General features: G+C 37.8%; 1 protein-coding gene across 1 annotated transcript; it reads left to right on the forward strand.

The window, feature by feature from the left end:
• Window positions 1-10,006: 10,006 nt before the first annotated feature.
• On the forward strand, window positions 10,007-13,625 carry LOC145159985 (Protein kinase superfamily protein). The gene is made up of 7 exons (XM_079079039.1): window positions 10,007-10,232; window positions 10,327-10,806; window positions 12,074-12,331; window positions 12,459-12,613; window positions 12,695-12,910; window positions 12,978-13,127; window positions 13,212-13,625. The coding sequence occupies exons 1-7, from the start codon at window positions 10,226-10,228 to the stop codon at window positions 13,371-13,373; spliced, it is 1,428 nt and encodes a 475-aa protein (XP_078935165.1). The 5' UTR covers window positions 10,007-10,225; the 3' UTR covers window positions 13,374-13,625.
• The last annotated feature ends 3,695 nt before the right edge of the window (window positions 13,626-17,320 follow it).

The raw sequence follows: 17,320 nt of genomic DNA on the forward strand, positions 1-17,320 counted from the left end.
GAATCTTCCTTTTCAACTGACTCTTTCTCATTTACTTTTGACATCAAAGCTAATGGTCCTCCAAGACTCATTTTCGATTCCTCAACAATTTCATTTACTTCTCCTTCATGAGTTTTTAGCAGATTGTACAAGTCATTAAGCGTCGAAGTATCGAAACTCTGCTGAGTTTTCACCATCAATATCACATTCCTCCATTCTTTGCGCAAACCCATGATGAATGTCAAATTGAACTCCATGGTTGTTCGAGTAATTCCATGGCGATTACATTTGTATTAATTCTTTCAACCGATCATAGTAATCTTCTATCGATTCACCATCCTTCTGTTTGAATTCTTTCAATTCAATCAAATAATGTTTTACAGAATTGATCTTAGTTTTTTCACTTCCTTGAAACTTTTCTTTGAGATTGTTCCAGATGTCTTTTGCAGTTGCACAGCTTCTGACATAGTTGTAAACAACAGGAGGCAATGCACCATGCAATTCTCTCATACATCTTTTCTCAAGCTTCTTCATTCTATCAGTTTGATCAGTAACACTTGAAGTCCCAGATGAAGATCCAATTGCTTGAACATTTGGTGGAGGAGTACCATTTCCAGTAATACATGACTAGAGCTCCTCATCTAGCCCGTTCAAGTAGTCTTGCATGCGATCAGCCCACTGATCATAATATTCAGGGATGAGCATAGGAATCTTAGTTGAAGATCCTAGCAGATGAGAATAGGATGTCATTGAGTTCAGGTTGAAGTTAGCCATGAACGTACGGATGAATTTTTCAGAAAAACTTAAGAATTTTTGGAAACAAATAGCTGAAACGATCAGAGATTTCAAATAGAACACTCGAACAAATCAGTTGTAGAATCGAATCACAACTGTAGATCAATAACGATTTTCAAAACAAAAGGCGCGGAAACTTTTGAATCCATAATTTGATTCAAAAACCTTTTGATTCAGAATGAAAATCAAATCGCAGAGATATGATTCCTGCTCTGATACCAATTGATGAAGTATTGAATCAAGTAATGAAATCAAAATCAGAGTATCGAGAATTGAGAACACAGAATGTAAATAAGATCTTGTTTCAGCTCATATTATGCTTCACGGTTACAGAGAGAAAATAGACAAGAACAACTCCAAAACTCTTATCTAACTCTAAGTAACATTCCATATTTATAGGAAAACAGTAAAGCATACAAAAAATTACAAAGGACTAAAGTTTATAGTTTCGACATAAAATGCCTTTGCAAAATAACATTACATTCGACACCTTACAATACTACTTCGACCCTTACAGGCGCAGGTCGAGGGCCTGAAGGAAGAGCACCAGAAGTGCGAGAGGATCGTAGGCCGGGTGACCTCATTTGATTATGACAACTGAGGGTTGTTGACCCTGCATGGGAGGGTTTGGGTTCCGTACTGGGGCGGAGTACGACAGGTTCTGATGGATGAGGCCCACAAGTCGAGGTTCTCCATTCATCTTGGGCCGACGAAGATGTACCGGGATCTTCGCCCTTATTACTGGTGGCCCTGCATGAAGCGGGACGTTGCTTGGTACGTAGAGCGGTGCTTTACCTGCAGGAAGGTCAAGGTCGAACATCAGCGCCCCCACGGCAAGATGTAGTCGTTGGACATTCCCATGTGGAAATGGGAAGATATCACTATGGATTTCATTACCAAGCTTCCGAGGACCGCATGTGGAGTAGATTCGATATGGTTCATCGTGGATCGGTTGACCAAGAGTGCTCATTTTATCCCAATCCAGGAGAGTATCTCGGCCGAGAAGCTGGCCGAGATATACGTGCGCGAGATAGTGGCACGACATGGAGTTCCTGTCTCAGTGGTGTCAGACCGAGATGTCCGTTTCACTTCCAGGTTTTGGAAGCGGTTTCACGAGGAGATGGGTACTCGTCTCCACTTTAGCACCGCTTTCCACCCTCAGACAGACGGACAGAGCGAGAGGACAATACAAACTCTCGAGGACATGCTACGCGCATGTGTTTTGGATTTCGGTGGCATTTGGGATACATATCTTCCGTTAGCGGAATTTTTGTATAACAATAGTTACCACGCCAGCATAGACCGACCTCCCTTCGAGATGCTCTACCGGAGGAAGTGTAGGACCCCAATCTGTTGGGGCGAGGTTGGTCAGAGAGTCATGGGGAGTACTGAGGTAGTACTCAAGACTACAGAGCGGATTCAGCAGGTCCGGAGCAGGCTCCAGACTCCTTAGAGTCGGCAGAAGATCTACACGGACAAGTGGCGTTCAGACTTGGAGTTTCAGGTGGGAGATATGGTCCTCCTGAAGGTGTCACCTTGGAAAAGTGTCATCCGGTTCCAGAAGCGGGGCAAGCTGGGGCCCAGGTACATCGATCCTTTCAAGGTTATAGCCCGGGTGGGCAAGGTGGCGTATCGGTTGGATCTACCAGCAGATCTCAGTCAGATCCACAACACTTTCCATGTTTCCCAGTTGCGGAAGTGCTTAATGGATGATTCAGTGATTGTGCCCTTGGAGAATATTCAGGTTGACGACTGTCTGAACTACATTGAGAGGCCGATGGCGATTTTGGATCGCAAGACGAAAACCTTGAGGAACAAGGTTGTTCAGTTAGTGAAGGTGCAATGGCAGCACCGCAAGGGTTCTGAGTGGACTTGGGAGCCCGAGGAAGAGATGAGGGAGCACTACCCAGAGTTGTTTTCAGACGCAACAAACTTCAAGGACGAAGTCTAAGACAAGTGGGGGAGAATTGTAACGTCTGGTTCCTGGTATGCATTTAACTCATTAATTTATTTGTTTTGAAAGGATAACTCGATGAGTTGGTGGCCCTAACTCATCGAGTAGAGAGCAGAATATGTGTGGGGTTTAAGCTATCTACTCGACGAGTCAAGAGCCCTCGACTCGACGAGTAGATCGGCCAGAGTGAAACCCTAATTTCGATGTTTTGAACCCTATTTAAGCTCCTTAACCCCCACCCCTTGGCCTCATTTCCAGCCTCCATGTCCCAAACCCTAATCCACGAAACCCTACAACTTTATTTGAGAGTGTGAGCCATTTTGAGTGATCTTTGTGTACTTTTGAAGCTTGTGGAAGAAGAAGAAGATAGAGGGCTCAAGAGGGAAAGAGTAGATCAAGAAACTACACACCATTTGCTACATTTTCTGGTAATCAAGTTTCTATCTTGGCTATTAGTTCATTAGATCTCTCTATGTCATTTTATGAGGGTTTTTGGTCCAAGAATGATAGCTTTTGGAGAATGGTCAACCCAAGTGGGTATTCTTCCAGATCTAGGACCTAGAGGGGCTGATATGACATAAAGGTGCAAACTTTATGCCAATGGAGCCCCCATGCAAGCCATAGAGTGTCATATTGGCCTTTTTAGCCCCAAAAGGCCATGCATGTGGGGAAAGGTGGGAACTTTACGTGTCCAAGTGGTGTTAGGGGTTTAGATCTGAGGTTGAAAGCTTTAGTTTGGTGTATGGATGGCTTAAGGACCAAGCTCTAGGTCTCAAGGAATTAGGGTTTGAACTAAAACCTTTAAGAAGAGGTATTAATGGGTAAAGTCAGAAACTTTACCCTTAAAAGGACATTTTTAGGGTTTATGTGAAGTATGAAGCTTGGATCTGAAGTGTAGGGGCTTAATCCATTAAGATAGCCTAAACAGACAGGGGAACTCGGCGAGTCCAGAAAGGGACTCGACGAGTTGAAGTCGGGTTGTCCCGATTCTATGCCAGGTAGAACTCGACGAGTCTGTGAAGGGACTCGATGAGTTGACTCGGTTGATCACGAGTCTGAGCAGTATAGGAACTCGTCGAGTTAGGTGGTAACTCGACGAGTTGAGTTGACTGGGAGTTGACCTTGACCTTGACTTTGACCAGGATGTTGACTTTGACCAGGGGTAAAATGGTCATTTTATCCTAAGAAGGATTATCAGATTTTTGATTAAGTATTATTGTGAAATTGATAGTCGGGGAGGCGTTGGAGCAGCCGTCAGAGATTCCTCACACGAGATTTCATAGCTAGCATACGAGGTGAGTTTCCTCCAGTAGGAACGGGTCTAAGGCACCAAGGTCGACCCGTTTAGTTAGTCATAGTTCGGACTACGGTCCGGTGTCGGGCGGGGCTCGATGTAGGTTTACATGCTTTTCTAGATTTCGATCCGATGTCGGGCGGTCTCGAGGAATGCTTGTATGCTTGATGTCTTTGTGATTCTTGCATGTTTTTGTACTTGTATGTTTTCGGACCTCAGTCTGATGCCGGGGCAGACCCGAGGAATGTTAGTATGTTTCCAGATCACGGTCTGATGTCGGGCGGGGCCCGAGGAATGTTTAAATGTTAAAGTTATATGCTTAGGTTTATGTGTATTATTTGATTATGCTCACATGTATTCTAATATGTGCTCGATGTCGGGCGAGGCTCGATGTCGGGCGGGGCCCGATGCCGAGTAGGGTTCGATGCCAGGCGGGGTCCGATGCCGAGCCTGACTCGATATAGCAGGGGCGGGGCCCAATATATATTATATGATATGTGTATGATATGTGGTAGTTAGGGAGACTCACTAAGCTTCGTGCTTACAGTTTCCAGTTTTGGTTTCAGGTACTTCTGCTAGCAAGGGGAAGAGCTCGGGATGACTGCATGGCACACACCACAGTATTTAGCCTGGGAGGATTTACTCTGATTTTGATATATGATTTTGATTCATTGACAGATATTATGATGTTTTTGAGATACATGGTTATGACTTTTATGTGATGGATGATATTGATGGTTTTTATTACTGATTGAAAACGAAATTTTTGGATTATATTTTTGGGATGTTTCAGCGCCGATAGGACATGGAGGAGTCCCATTGGTGGATCATGCACCACTAGTGGTCATCTGTTATTGGTGCAAAATAAACAGAGGACATCGCCCTGAGCGCTACACGTGTCGCTCTGGGAGAAGACCAACTGTGTTTTGGCTTATTATGGACCAAAGATTGTCGTCGGGAGTTGGACCTGGAGGCGAGGGTGCCAAGCTTTAGGGTCCTAACGCGAGGGTGAGGGCCTAGGTCTGGCGTTAGGACGATTCGCGACCGTTAGCTAGGTCATCCTAAAGATGACAGTCGTGTTATCTTTAACGTATTCCTAGTGTGATGCGTTAACAGGATCCATAAAAATTTGTATTTAATAAAGGGTTTTTCTAATATGTACGGTAAGAGCACATATAAAAAACATTAATTATCAGAAGTATTATCATAATTAAATATGAAATGCATTAATTGTACATAATATTATCAATAATTAATGTATTTTATATTTTTCAATGATAAATATTTTCTATAATTAATGTATTTCATATTTAATTATGTTAATATTTTCCATAATTAACGTTTTTATACGTGTCCTTATGCACATGTTAAAAAATCTCATTAATAAAAGATGAGAAATCAAATATCTTCCCTTTTGTTCCTATTAAACTTTCTGCTGAGTAAATTAAGACAACTGTCAAAACAAAAAAGAACGATTAAGAGAAAAAGTTAGTGGATATCATATGTCATTGTTTTATAAAAATAAAAATATAAATAGGAACAAAATATTAATATATATATATATATATATATATATATATATATATATATATATATATATATATATATATAGTTTTTCATAAAAAAAAATACATAGTATCGTTTCATAATTAAATAAATAAATAAAAGTGGTGTTTGTCACCTGCTAGTTGTATATAGATGGTGTTCTATTTTCTTGATTATGGTTCCTATGTATGATGTATGTTTTTGGTCCCTAGCATCTTGCTAGGGCCTCCTTTTTAATATAATTGCGGGTTAAAAAAAATAAATAAATAAAAGTATAAAGCTGTTGAATCAAGCATCAATCTTTGACTCAGCTGCTTCAAATAATATAAAAAATAAAGGATTTTGACTTCTGAAATCAAATGCCATCGCAAGGACCAAGGCCCTAAAATGGACAATACTGAGAAAGCATCTTGAATTTGAATTAATTTTGTAAATAAAAGTAAAATTGTCATTAGATTAATTACTGTTTCTTCTTACCGATTTAATTCTTATATTTCCAAAAATGTATTATTTATATTATTTCTGTAAAAACTTTCTGATTTTATTAAAATATTTATCAATTTTTAATTTATAAAATAATACTAAATTTTTTGACAAAACAAGACGATTATCTTTGTACATTTGATTTACAACATATACTACACACGGTTTATTGTTATTGTTTTTTATTAATTTCTAACTAATATATTCTATAAATTCCTTAGTTGTTTTGATAATTTGGAATGTTTATACAAAACTAAAAGAAAAATAAAATTATGCTTAAATTAAATAACGCATTTATATGATATTTTTGAAAATAAAATGACTATACATATGCACACTCAAAATGACCACATTTGTCAGTTTTTGTGAACTTTTTGGTTGATGAGTGAAATTTCATATAATGGTCCATAGTTTAAACCTTATACATCTAAAATATTGCGAATGTTGAACAATTAACCTTATAAGTAGGCATTTGACGAGTGACGTAAACAGCTCAGATAATACAATTTACAATTTTCTTTTTCAAAAATTAACATAGAAAAATCAATCTTTCTTTTAGGATTTTAGTCCCTATGTTTTAACCAATTTCATGCTTACCCAAAACCGAAGGTGGAACCTTGAGCCTCATCAGTCATCACATCAAGCATATTGGGTAAAGAAGATAGGATATGATAAACAAAAATCTACAAGTGAAATACCCAAAACACCCTCACATATACAGTTTTGTTGGTTTATATCGTTTTAGCCTCAGTTCATACAAAGCGGGAGTTACGCCAACAATCATGCACGTGGTTGATAAACTGAAAGTAGTCTTTTCTACTAAAATAATATCTTATAAGTTTAATAAAATAAAGCTAAATATAATTAGATACCAAAAATTAACTATATTTGTATCAAGTTTTGAAAGTTAGGCATTTGAAAAGGGCGGTAATTCCTCTTGTCTTTTTCATCCATCAACTTAAATTATTTTTATATCTTCATTATGACTGTCTTCTCGATTGAAATAAAGGATGTAAATGTCTAAACATATAGTTTTTAAGTGGATAAATCAAAAATATCCCATTTAAAAATAAAAACTTTAAACTGTAATAAGTCTTCCTGATATCGAAACTTAAAACAATTGTGTAAATAAACAATTCAATGAAAAAAAAAATAGAAAAAACAAAATGGACACAATACTGACCTATGAGGTTTCGGGTAGCAGAAGAGTTTCTTCTAATGTCTCTCCTCAATTGTAAACTTTTCTTGGGTTGTATATTTTAGAATTGATTTTGGTAAGAATGAGGCATGGTGAGTTCGTAATTTTATACAAATAGATGTTTATCAAAATAATACATTCAAACCATGTGTTTTAAAATAGAATCATGTGGTATAACTACAATGCGATAACATATGTTAGGGAAACTAAAGAGAAAAAGCCAAGGACTTGCTTTCTTTCCCACGTCGCACAACACATCCATCGTGTAGATATCTAGAGAAAAGAGCCAATACCTAACTCTCCTATCATATAACACAACACATATATCATGCTACTATGACATATTAACCCCCACATGGTTACTATTAAATGTATGATCAAAATGCACATAATAATATTTTCATTGAATTATTTTAGCAATCCTATGGATTTCACGTTCATCATAAAGACATACTTGAATTAATATTAACTTTGTCACAAATTTGCATTATTAGTATTTTCTACATACAATCGTGAAAATCACAAGAAAACCACCTCGTATATACTTGTCCCTAGTGGAAGGTAGTTGTAACATCCTAAAAAGTAAGGTTCAGGTAAATCTGATTAGTGTCACAAGGCCGCTAATAAGTAGCTACATGTTGAATTTTGACGAATTTGTACAAAGCTTCAAGGTTTTGTACCAATGCATCTAAGTTGTTGTATATGGGAACACAAACCATTTTAACGTAATTTGGAATAAATTACATAAAACAAACATGTGGTAAAATTGAATGTGTAAGTGCTTAATGCACCAAAAAGTTAAAATGTTGACACTACGATGTCACTAATGTGAGGCATGGGGCATACGATGTCACTAATATAACACATTTTAGGTTTTAGAAGCCATCGAGCAAGCTCAAAGTTTTATATATTTGAGTAGTTCTACTACTTTTCCGTAGAAATAAACCAAGCCCTAGTGTAGTTAAATTAAGACCTCTCGGGATAGTTTCATAAACTCGTGGAAGATATAACTCAAAATCATACAAGATAAGAAAGAGACATGCCGGTCAAACTACAAGTATCAACAACAATATTAGGAATCAAGAATATTATAGCACACCAATAAATACTGAAAACATGTCGAGACTTTTTAGTTTTTTACCCGCAATATGTGATGCGAAAAACAAAAGGATATATAGATGGAAACATTCAGTTTAATTTTAAGAGTTTAAATTTGCTTCATGAGTATATCAACATATTGGTCGATTGGCACTAGATAGAGATATTTGAGAACGGATTGAGAGGGAATAGAGATGTGAATGAAGAAGCGTAGCAGGGGCGGACGCAAGATTTCACAGTAGGGGTTGCACGGGAAAGTTAAGGATTGCACAATAGTAGAAAAAATAAAATTTTCAAAAAATTTTCCACTGCGGCCAGGAAAGTCAGGGGTTGCCGGAGCCACCGGTGACCCCCCCCCCCCCCTAAATCCGCCCCTGAAGCGTAGTGATTGTTGGTTGTTAGAGAGGCACGATTAAAGAAGCCACATAAGAGTGCATGGTGGTTGAAAAAGAAAGAGGTGATGACTAATGAGGTGATGACTAATGCAACAAGTGTTGGATCGAGGGAGTGAGAGTTGGGGTTGTTTGTGTAGTCTTCATTAGTAAGGGTATGTAATGGTTTACCTTATGAGCCAATTACGGTTCTAAAAGGCATGTTATGGTCGCGACAAAGTGTGCCATGGCGCAAGGCTGGATATGCCGTCTTGAAAATTAGACATGATGGTGATGTTAGACATGTGACGCGTGTTTTTCTGATCATACATGAAATCATTGAATTTTGTTATTAGGTATTGATATAACTTTTTTAAAACTTGATATATTTTATTTAAATATATAATTATGTGTTTCTTGTTTATGTATACAAAATTATAGCCTTAGGTTACTCTTTAAAAAACAACATGATTTATCATGATCATGACCTGTAAAACATGAAACTTGACATTACCGTTAAACCATGGCTCACATCATTTAGAAACTTGTTAAGAAGGATAACATGGTCTATGTTAACCGAACTTTGACAATAGAGGAGATGGAAGATGTAGGGTGATTGTTTGTGGTGGGATCCACATTACAATAATAAAATATAATTTTAACAAAAAAAAAACAAACTATGAGCAAAATAATCATGTATTTAACATTTTATTTTTAACCAAATTGGGTTAATGGATTAAATCCGCAATAAATGATACCATTGGGCACTCATTAAGCAAATTCAAAGGTGAATTGAACCTTTAATACCTACTATACCACATGAACCATTTTTTTAGTTACTATAAATATGAAAAAAGAATTAAAAACATACAATAAGGTAAATAAAGTTTACAAAGTTAAAGTAGATTAACCCAAATTAGAACGAAACATTGAAATAGAAACCAAATTAACAAAAAATATATAGTTAAAAGATTAAAAAAGAGAATATTACAAAACAATAGACATCTAAAACTTACATTACATTTGTCAATCATAAAATTTGACTTGACAAATACATTTATTCGAAAACTATTTCTCACACAACAGATGTCAATCAAATAATATAACACGAATTAATGGACATTTAAATTTTTAGAAATGAATTATGTGAGATTTTATAAAGATTGTTATTAAATGTGAAATTACCGACTCCACATGACATTGAATATGGTGAAATTGGCGCCGGGAAAGGATTATGGAAAGGCACAATTACAAAAACCCTTTTTATTGGAGAAGGTGTATAAATATGGACACAAGATTCTATTCACCCCCCAAATCCCCTCTCCATTCAAAGAATAATTTCCTCCCACGCCTTCCTTCTTCATCTTTCCACAGCATTCCCGGCCACCGTCTCCTCCGCCGCCGCGTCCACAATAGGGCGGATATGGACCACGCTTCTTATTAAACTTTTATGTTCGAAGAAAGTGATAGTTCCAGATTTTGAACTTTGATTTCACAGGAACCCTATAATGAACGGTGATTCACGTCTTCTGATTTTATAGTTTTTGTGATAATTCTGTATTTGGTAGGAATTTAATCTCATTCTGTTTTTGATAATTTTTGGTTGTAGACGAATCCCCCAAAAATGAAAAGGTTATAGAGATCGAAGATGGTGATGATCACGAGGACCAATCGTCTCCGAGAGGCGTGTTGGAAATTCCTGTATCTGGTTCGGATTCCGATAATCAGAGCAGCGTAAGCCGGAGCCTCAGCAGCCGCGGTTCGTCTTTCAATGATAAATCTCCGGAGGGAGAAGTTGATTGCGGTGGAGAGGAGGAGGCTGGCGGCGGCGGAGCGGGGGTCGTCAATCCTTCGTCGACGGCGTGGAGAAACTTGGTTGATAATTTGAAGTGGAAGTCGATTAAGCGGCTATCGACGTTGCCGTTGGTGGCTGGATATGAGCTTTCGAGGAAGAGTTTGATGAAGAGATTAGGGAAGAATCATAGCATCGAGGAGGCGATTGATGGCGGGAATTGGGCGGTTCCGAAACCGTCGTGGCGGAATTTTACGTTGGAAGAACTTGCAGCCGCCACCGATAACTTCAGCTCCGGTGAGATTCTTTTCGGCGCACCTCTTCATATATCTTTATTTATTTCCCCAATAAAACTTAAATTTTCAAATTTGAAAAATATAATATTATTTTTACTTGATAGGAGGACTAACATTTTTTGGTAAGTTGTAATGTTTGTCAAATAAAAAATAAGTTATAAACTAGTTTTTTTTAAGTTATTTAGATTAGTTTTTTAAATATTTTTCGTATTATTTATTTAGTACGTCACATATATTCTAAAGCAACCGTTTTTATTTTGCGGTTTATATAATTAGTTAGATCTCTCATGAGTTTATATTTGCATAAATCAATACATTCTTACTAAAAAATTAAAAATAAATCCATGCAACTGATTTTAGTAGTTTTCATAGTATAAAATTCAGGAGTAAAGAAAAGTCAAACGATGGGATTTAATAAAGTTGACCAAACAGGTGTGTAGTCCACATCTTGGCTCACACTTTTATGGATTTTTTGTTTCTATTTTTTGATTATTAAATTTCGATGGTTTGAATTTTATTTTATTTTGTATAATTAACTAGTCATGAGGGATGCATGCTTAACCTATCAACAACCATCCATTTTAGGAAACAAATTACTAATTTTTACAAACCTAAAATTAAACCTTTTTTAATTAATCTTCTCTAATTTTAAACCATTTCACTATACTTGTTCCATGTATTATAATACTTATCATATTCTTTCATTCGGTTGCCGTTTCTTATTTGAAAAATGAACATGAAAGTTGTTCACAATATTTTTTTTACTATTTATTTATTTATTATGGACAATATTATACTTTGATACTAAATATTCTAGTAAAGGCATTAAAATGTTTTTGACAAAAATTTATATTATTATCATTTTAACCTAGTATAATAGATTATAGAAGGTCAAAAATTGTCGATATAGAAAATTGTCAAACTGTGTTGATTTTAATTGAGGAAACTAAAATATAATCGTTAAACCATAGTATTAAAAATTGATCAAAAATATAATCTTTTTCTCGATGCTATGTTTTTGCTATTTATTATTTATCATCAAAAATGATATTTTGATGAGATCACAAACAAAAATAAGTACAACCCTTTCACTAAAAAGTAGGTTCAACAACACACGATGATAGATATATCAGATACTGTTGTCAAATAAATATAAACCTAATTTCATAAATGTTTCTAGCACGTTGACTCTTTGACTTTACTCCAAATTTAATTTCATTTTACAATAAAATCAAATCTGTTAAAACTTTTTATTTTATTTGTAATAGATAATTTGGTGGGGAGAGGGGGGCATGCTGACGTGTACAAAGGACGGTTACCGGACGGCGAACTAGTGGCGGTGAAAAGAATAACGAAAAAGGAGAAAAAAGACGAAGACAGAGTCGGCGACTTCTTATCGGAACTCGGAATAATCGCTCACATCAACCACCCAAACGCCGCTAGATTGATCGGATTCAGCTCTGACACCGATTTGCATCTTGTCCTCCAATTCGCACCTCATGGCAGCCTTGCAACTTTACTACACAGTAAACTTTTCATCTCTCTCCTTACACCTTTTTCAATCCTTCGATCAGTCATATCAACTAGCTAGGGTTCTACCAGATCTAGGTTTAGAGCTCACGTGATCGATCTAATCCTATGTATTTTGTACAGATGGTGAAGAGAGATTAGAATGGGGGTTAAGGTTTAAGATCGCGATTGGAATCGCGGAAGGGTTGCAATATCTCCATTGCGAATGTCACAGACGCATAATTCATCGAGATATCACAGCTTCAAATATTTTGTTAATGGAAGACTATCAACCACAGGTTAATTTTGTAATTTCCTCTTTACCTCCTTCGTATCCTCTATATGTAATCTTCGTTTGATTAGGTCAAATATTTGTTCAGATCTCTGATTTCGGTTTAGCAAAATGGCTCCCGGAGAAATGGGTTCACCATATAGTTTCCCCAATTGAAGGAACCTTCGGATACATGGCGCCTGAGTATTTCATGCATGGAATTGTTCATGAGAAGATTGATGTGTTTTCTTTCGGTGTTCTTTTGCTTGAGCTTATTACTGGTCGTCGTGCAGTTGATTCATCTCGACAAAGTCTCGTAATCTGGGTAGGTTAATTTGGATACATTCAATTCAGATTAAGGAAATTGTTAGGTTGAATATGCACATATGTAGGCAAAACCACTTCTGGAGCAAAGCAAGATGAAAGAGCTTCTGGATCCACGTTTAGAAGACGATTATGAAATGATCGAACTGAAACGAGTGATGTCAGCAGCGTCAGCATGCATTCATCATCTTCCAAACATGCGTCCAAACATGAAACGGGTAACTAAACTCAGTTTGATTAATTTAATTAATGGTGAAAGAAATTAAAGCTCTTGCAACATTGATGATCTATTTGTGGTGCAGGTTGTGGAGATACTTAAGGGTGAAAGCTCGACAGCTGAAGTTAAACAGAAAACGGCAGGAGGAAGGGCAGTGCTTTTAGATGCTTGTGATGTGGATAATTACAATTCTACCACGTATCTGAAAGATCTTAATCGACACATGGAGCTTGTAATGGATGAGTGATTGATGGTTTTTGGTTTTTTCTTTTTGTTTTGTGTTTGAAGCCAAGGGTGGGTGTGTATATTGATGATGGGGAGGGTGGTGGGCTTAGAAGAAAGAGGTTATAGTAGTTGTTGCCTTGTTGGTATAGATGAGGAAGAAAAAGTTGTAAAGCATGTTTTAATTGTGTCAATATGGGACATGAAACTTATGGATATGGAATCTTATTAGTCCCATTTCAAATGGTATTAATATGGAATATTCACTAGTTTCTAACTTTCTTTAGTTTTCTACTAATATGACATAATAATGTTGTCTAACCACGTAATCATCTTTTTATACCATTGGATCAAAAATTCAACGGACCCAATTTTGAAGGTGGTATTTTTTTTTTTTAAAACACTATCCAATCTCAAAGAAAAATATTATGATAAAGGGCACAATGGGCTTTTCCCTTTATCTCCAACCTCCAAATCCCAAATCAAGGCCGTCGATTATTGCTGAATAGCTAATGGTGAGCTCCAAAAGAGATAAAGAGACGTAGAGAGAGTGGTTAATAGAGTGTTCGAAGGGGACGTGGAATGGAAGAGAAGGTTTGTGTGTGTAGATAAAGAGACGTAGAGAGAGTTCTTAGTAGATGTGTCTCTGTAAGTGATAAGGAGCAGGTTTATGAATCTATGTGATATGATCTATGAGCATAAGTGGTTTCTTATTTTCATCGCTACCCCTTTCTCATGTATTATTTTTAGGGATTGTTATGAACATGTGTTAATCTACTCACTACTACAAAAAAGTTTATAGGACCCGGTTAAATCAATTAAATAACCCGGTTTTGAACCGGGTCTTAAAGTCAGCGAGTCCTATGTGAAAAAAGGAATAGTACCCGGTTTTAAAACCGGCTCCTATTTGACATAAAATAACCCGGTTGTTCATAAAACCGGTTTTGAAGTCGCATCTGAACCTGTGGAATGATCACGGTCTAAAAATAAATAAAATGTGTTTAACATAGGTTAGTATGGTGACATAGTAGGTTATACTCATATACTGTGTTTGGCTTGAATGACATAAATTGGCTTGAATGACATAAATGTCATATATCTCCGGTTTGAAGCTCAAAGACTTATTATATAGTCCCTTAAATCTAATTGACTATTTGTTGGTTCATTGCTACTTAAACTTTAAAGGATTTTAAACTCAAGCCTTATTCAGTTCCGGTTTCTGTTTAAACGAATTTTAAAATTTAGTTGTATTTTACTTCAAATGAAATAAATAATATATTCTTATTTATTAATGCACAATCGATCCAATCTTGAAAGTGTGGATTTATTTGAGCTTCAATTTATTACTCCATATGATTTGAGTTTGGGTTTGATATTATATACGCTAGATTGGCTCAAGTACACTCCTAGAGATAACCTTAGGGTGCGTTTGGTTGACAGGAAATGAATAGAATTCGAGGGAAAATGATTCTAATTCCCTCGAATTCATGTGTTTGGTTGGACTTAGAGGAGGGAAAATGATTCCTAAATGAAATAAACTTTCCACCATATGGTGGAAAGTGAATTCCTTCCAAAGTTAGATGGAAAACATTCCTTCTCATCAAGGAAAGTGGCAGATTACAAAAATACTCTTTGTACTTATCAAAAAACCCACCACCACCACCATCACTATCATTGACCACCACCACCGCCGCTACCGCCACCACCACCACCACCGCTGCCACCCCACCATTCTCCACCACCGCTGCCGCTATAACCACTACCATCGCCGCCGCCACCGACCACCACTACCACCGCCATGACCACCACCGTCGCCGCCACCACCACCCACCATCAACGCCGCCTCCACCACCCACCGTCACTACCTCCGACGCCATCACCACTACCATCGTCGTCGTTACCACCATCGCCGCCGCCACTGACCACCACCACCACTACCAATGCCATCACCCACCACCAGCACCACCATCGCCGCCGCCGCCACCGACCACCACTACCACCGCCATGACCACCATCGTCGCCGCCACCACCACCCACCATCAACGCCGCCGCCACCACCCACCGTCACTACCTCCGACGCCATCACCACTACCATCGTCGTCGTTACCACCATCGCCGCCGCCACTAACCACCACCACCACTATCAATGCCATCACCCACCACCACCGCCACCAGCACCACCACCGCTGCCGCCCCACCGACCACCGTCCTCCACCACCACCACCACCGCTGCCGCCACAACCACTACCACCGCCGCCGCCACCACCCACCGCCACTACCTCCGACGCCACCACCACTACTATCGTCGTCGTTACCACCATCGCCGACGCCACCGACCACCACCACCACCACTACCATTACCCACCACCACTACCAATGCCATCACCCACCACCACCGCCGCCGCACCACCACCACTACTAATAACATTACTACCACTACCACTACCAACGTTGCCACCATTGCCGCTACCACCACCGCCACCAGCCGCCACTGCCACCACCAACACCATCACCGGCGTCGCTGTCGCCACCAGCTGCCACTGCCACCATCACCACCACTTTCGTCACCACAATCAATGCCACCACCACCGTCGCCGCCACCCACCACTGTCACCGCCACCACCGCCACTGCCCTCACCACTATTGCCACCACCACCGAAATTTTACTGTTTTTATAGTTTTCATAATGTATATTTCCATCTAATTTAGAAAACTAGGTAAAATTAAGCAAAACAGGCAAAAATGGTAATTATGTCATTTTACATGAATTCCAATTCCATTTCTTGCAAACCAAACAGAATCTGGAATTAATTCCAATTCAATTTCCTGCCAACCAAACAGCATATGGAATTGGATTCAAATTCATGACAGATTCCTTTTCCAATTCCAATTCAAATTTCTTCAGCAACATTCTGCGAACCAAACAACACCTTACTCTTTCTATAACTTGTATGTCAAAAAACCTGGTTGTTGAAAAACGGGTCCTATAACCCTTTTATAATTTGTGACTCGCAGGCATAGAACGCAGTTGTATTCTAGGAATCGGGTCATATAATCATATATTTAAAAGTCCCGTTTGTTGTACAGAAACCGGGTTATTTAAGTATGATATAAATCCCGATTATTTCTTTCACGCCGAGTCATATAAGCCTGATATTTAAAACACCCGGGTTTTACATAAGAAGACCCGTTTTTTCCAGAAACCGGGTTTTATATGGCGGGTCTTATTTGCCTTTATGTAGTAGTGACTCATCTTTATTTGCATGTTCATTTATGGACATATGTTAATCTGGTTATGTTTGATTTTGAGAGAATAAAAAACTTTCATAATCGATTCCTTCAATCTTAAGTTTATTTTGAAAAATAATTATGTCTAAAACGGAAAAAAAAATCCTCCATTAACTATGTTGAATATGTGGCTATATGTAATAGTTTTTTTTTATTGTTTTATGTAAGAGTTGTGTGTAACAAAAATTTAATGTGCATTGAAATGATGTACATGTTCATTTAACTCGTGCACGTACAAAATAAATCTATTTATGATTAGGTCATCCGTTATACTCACAACTAACCACTATAGTGGTGAGTGTCAATTCATCACCACATTCAACCACTAAAATGTTGGGATATCTACCATTATATCACTCTTATTTTTTGATTATTAAAAAAAAATATACATATTTTAATTATTTAAAATGTAGAGAGAGGTAGAGAGATAGAAAGACATGAAGAGAAAAAAGCTCATTGGATGTAATGGTTCGTCCTCCCCGTCACAATTGACCACGATTTTTCCCACCACTAAGGATATGGGATGGTGTTCACAATTTTTGTATGTGGCCATATAGACCACATATGTTTTCGTTATAAATATACGGGTAGGCCTTATATACATTGTACGAGGCTTTTAAATTTGATAATGAACCATTATGATCACGATTTATATAGGAGCAAATGATTTTCAACCAATTAATG

The sequence above is a fragment of the Lactuca virosa genome, chromosome 2 (assembly GCF_052849685.1).
Source record: "Lactuca virosa cultivar CGN04683 chromosome 2, Lactuca_virosa_CGN04683_v6, whole genome shotgun sequence".
NCBI lineage: Eukaryota > Viridiplantae > Streptophyta > Magnoliopsida > Asterales > Asteraceae > Lactuca > Lactuca virosa.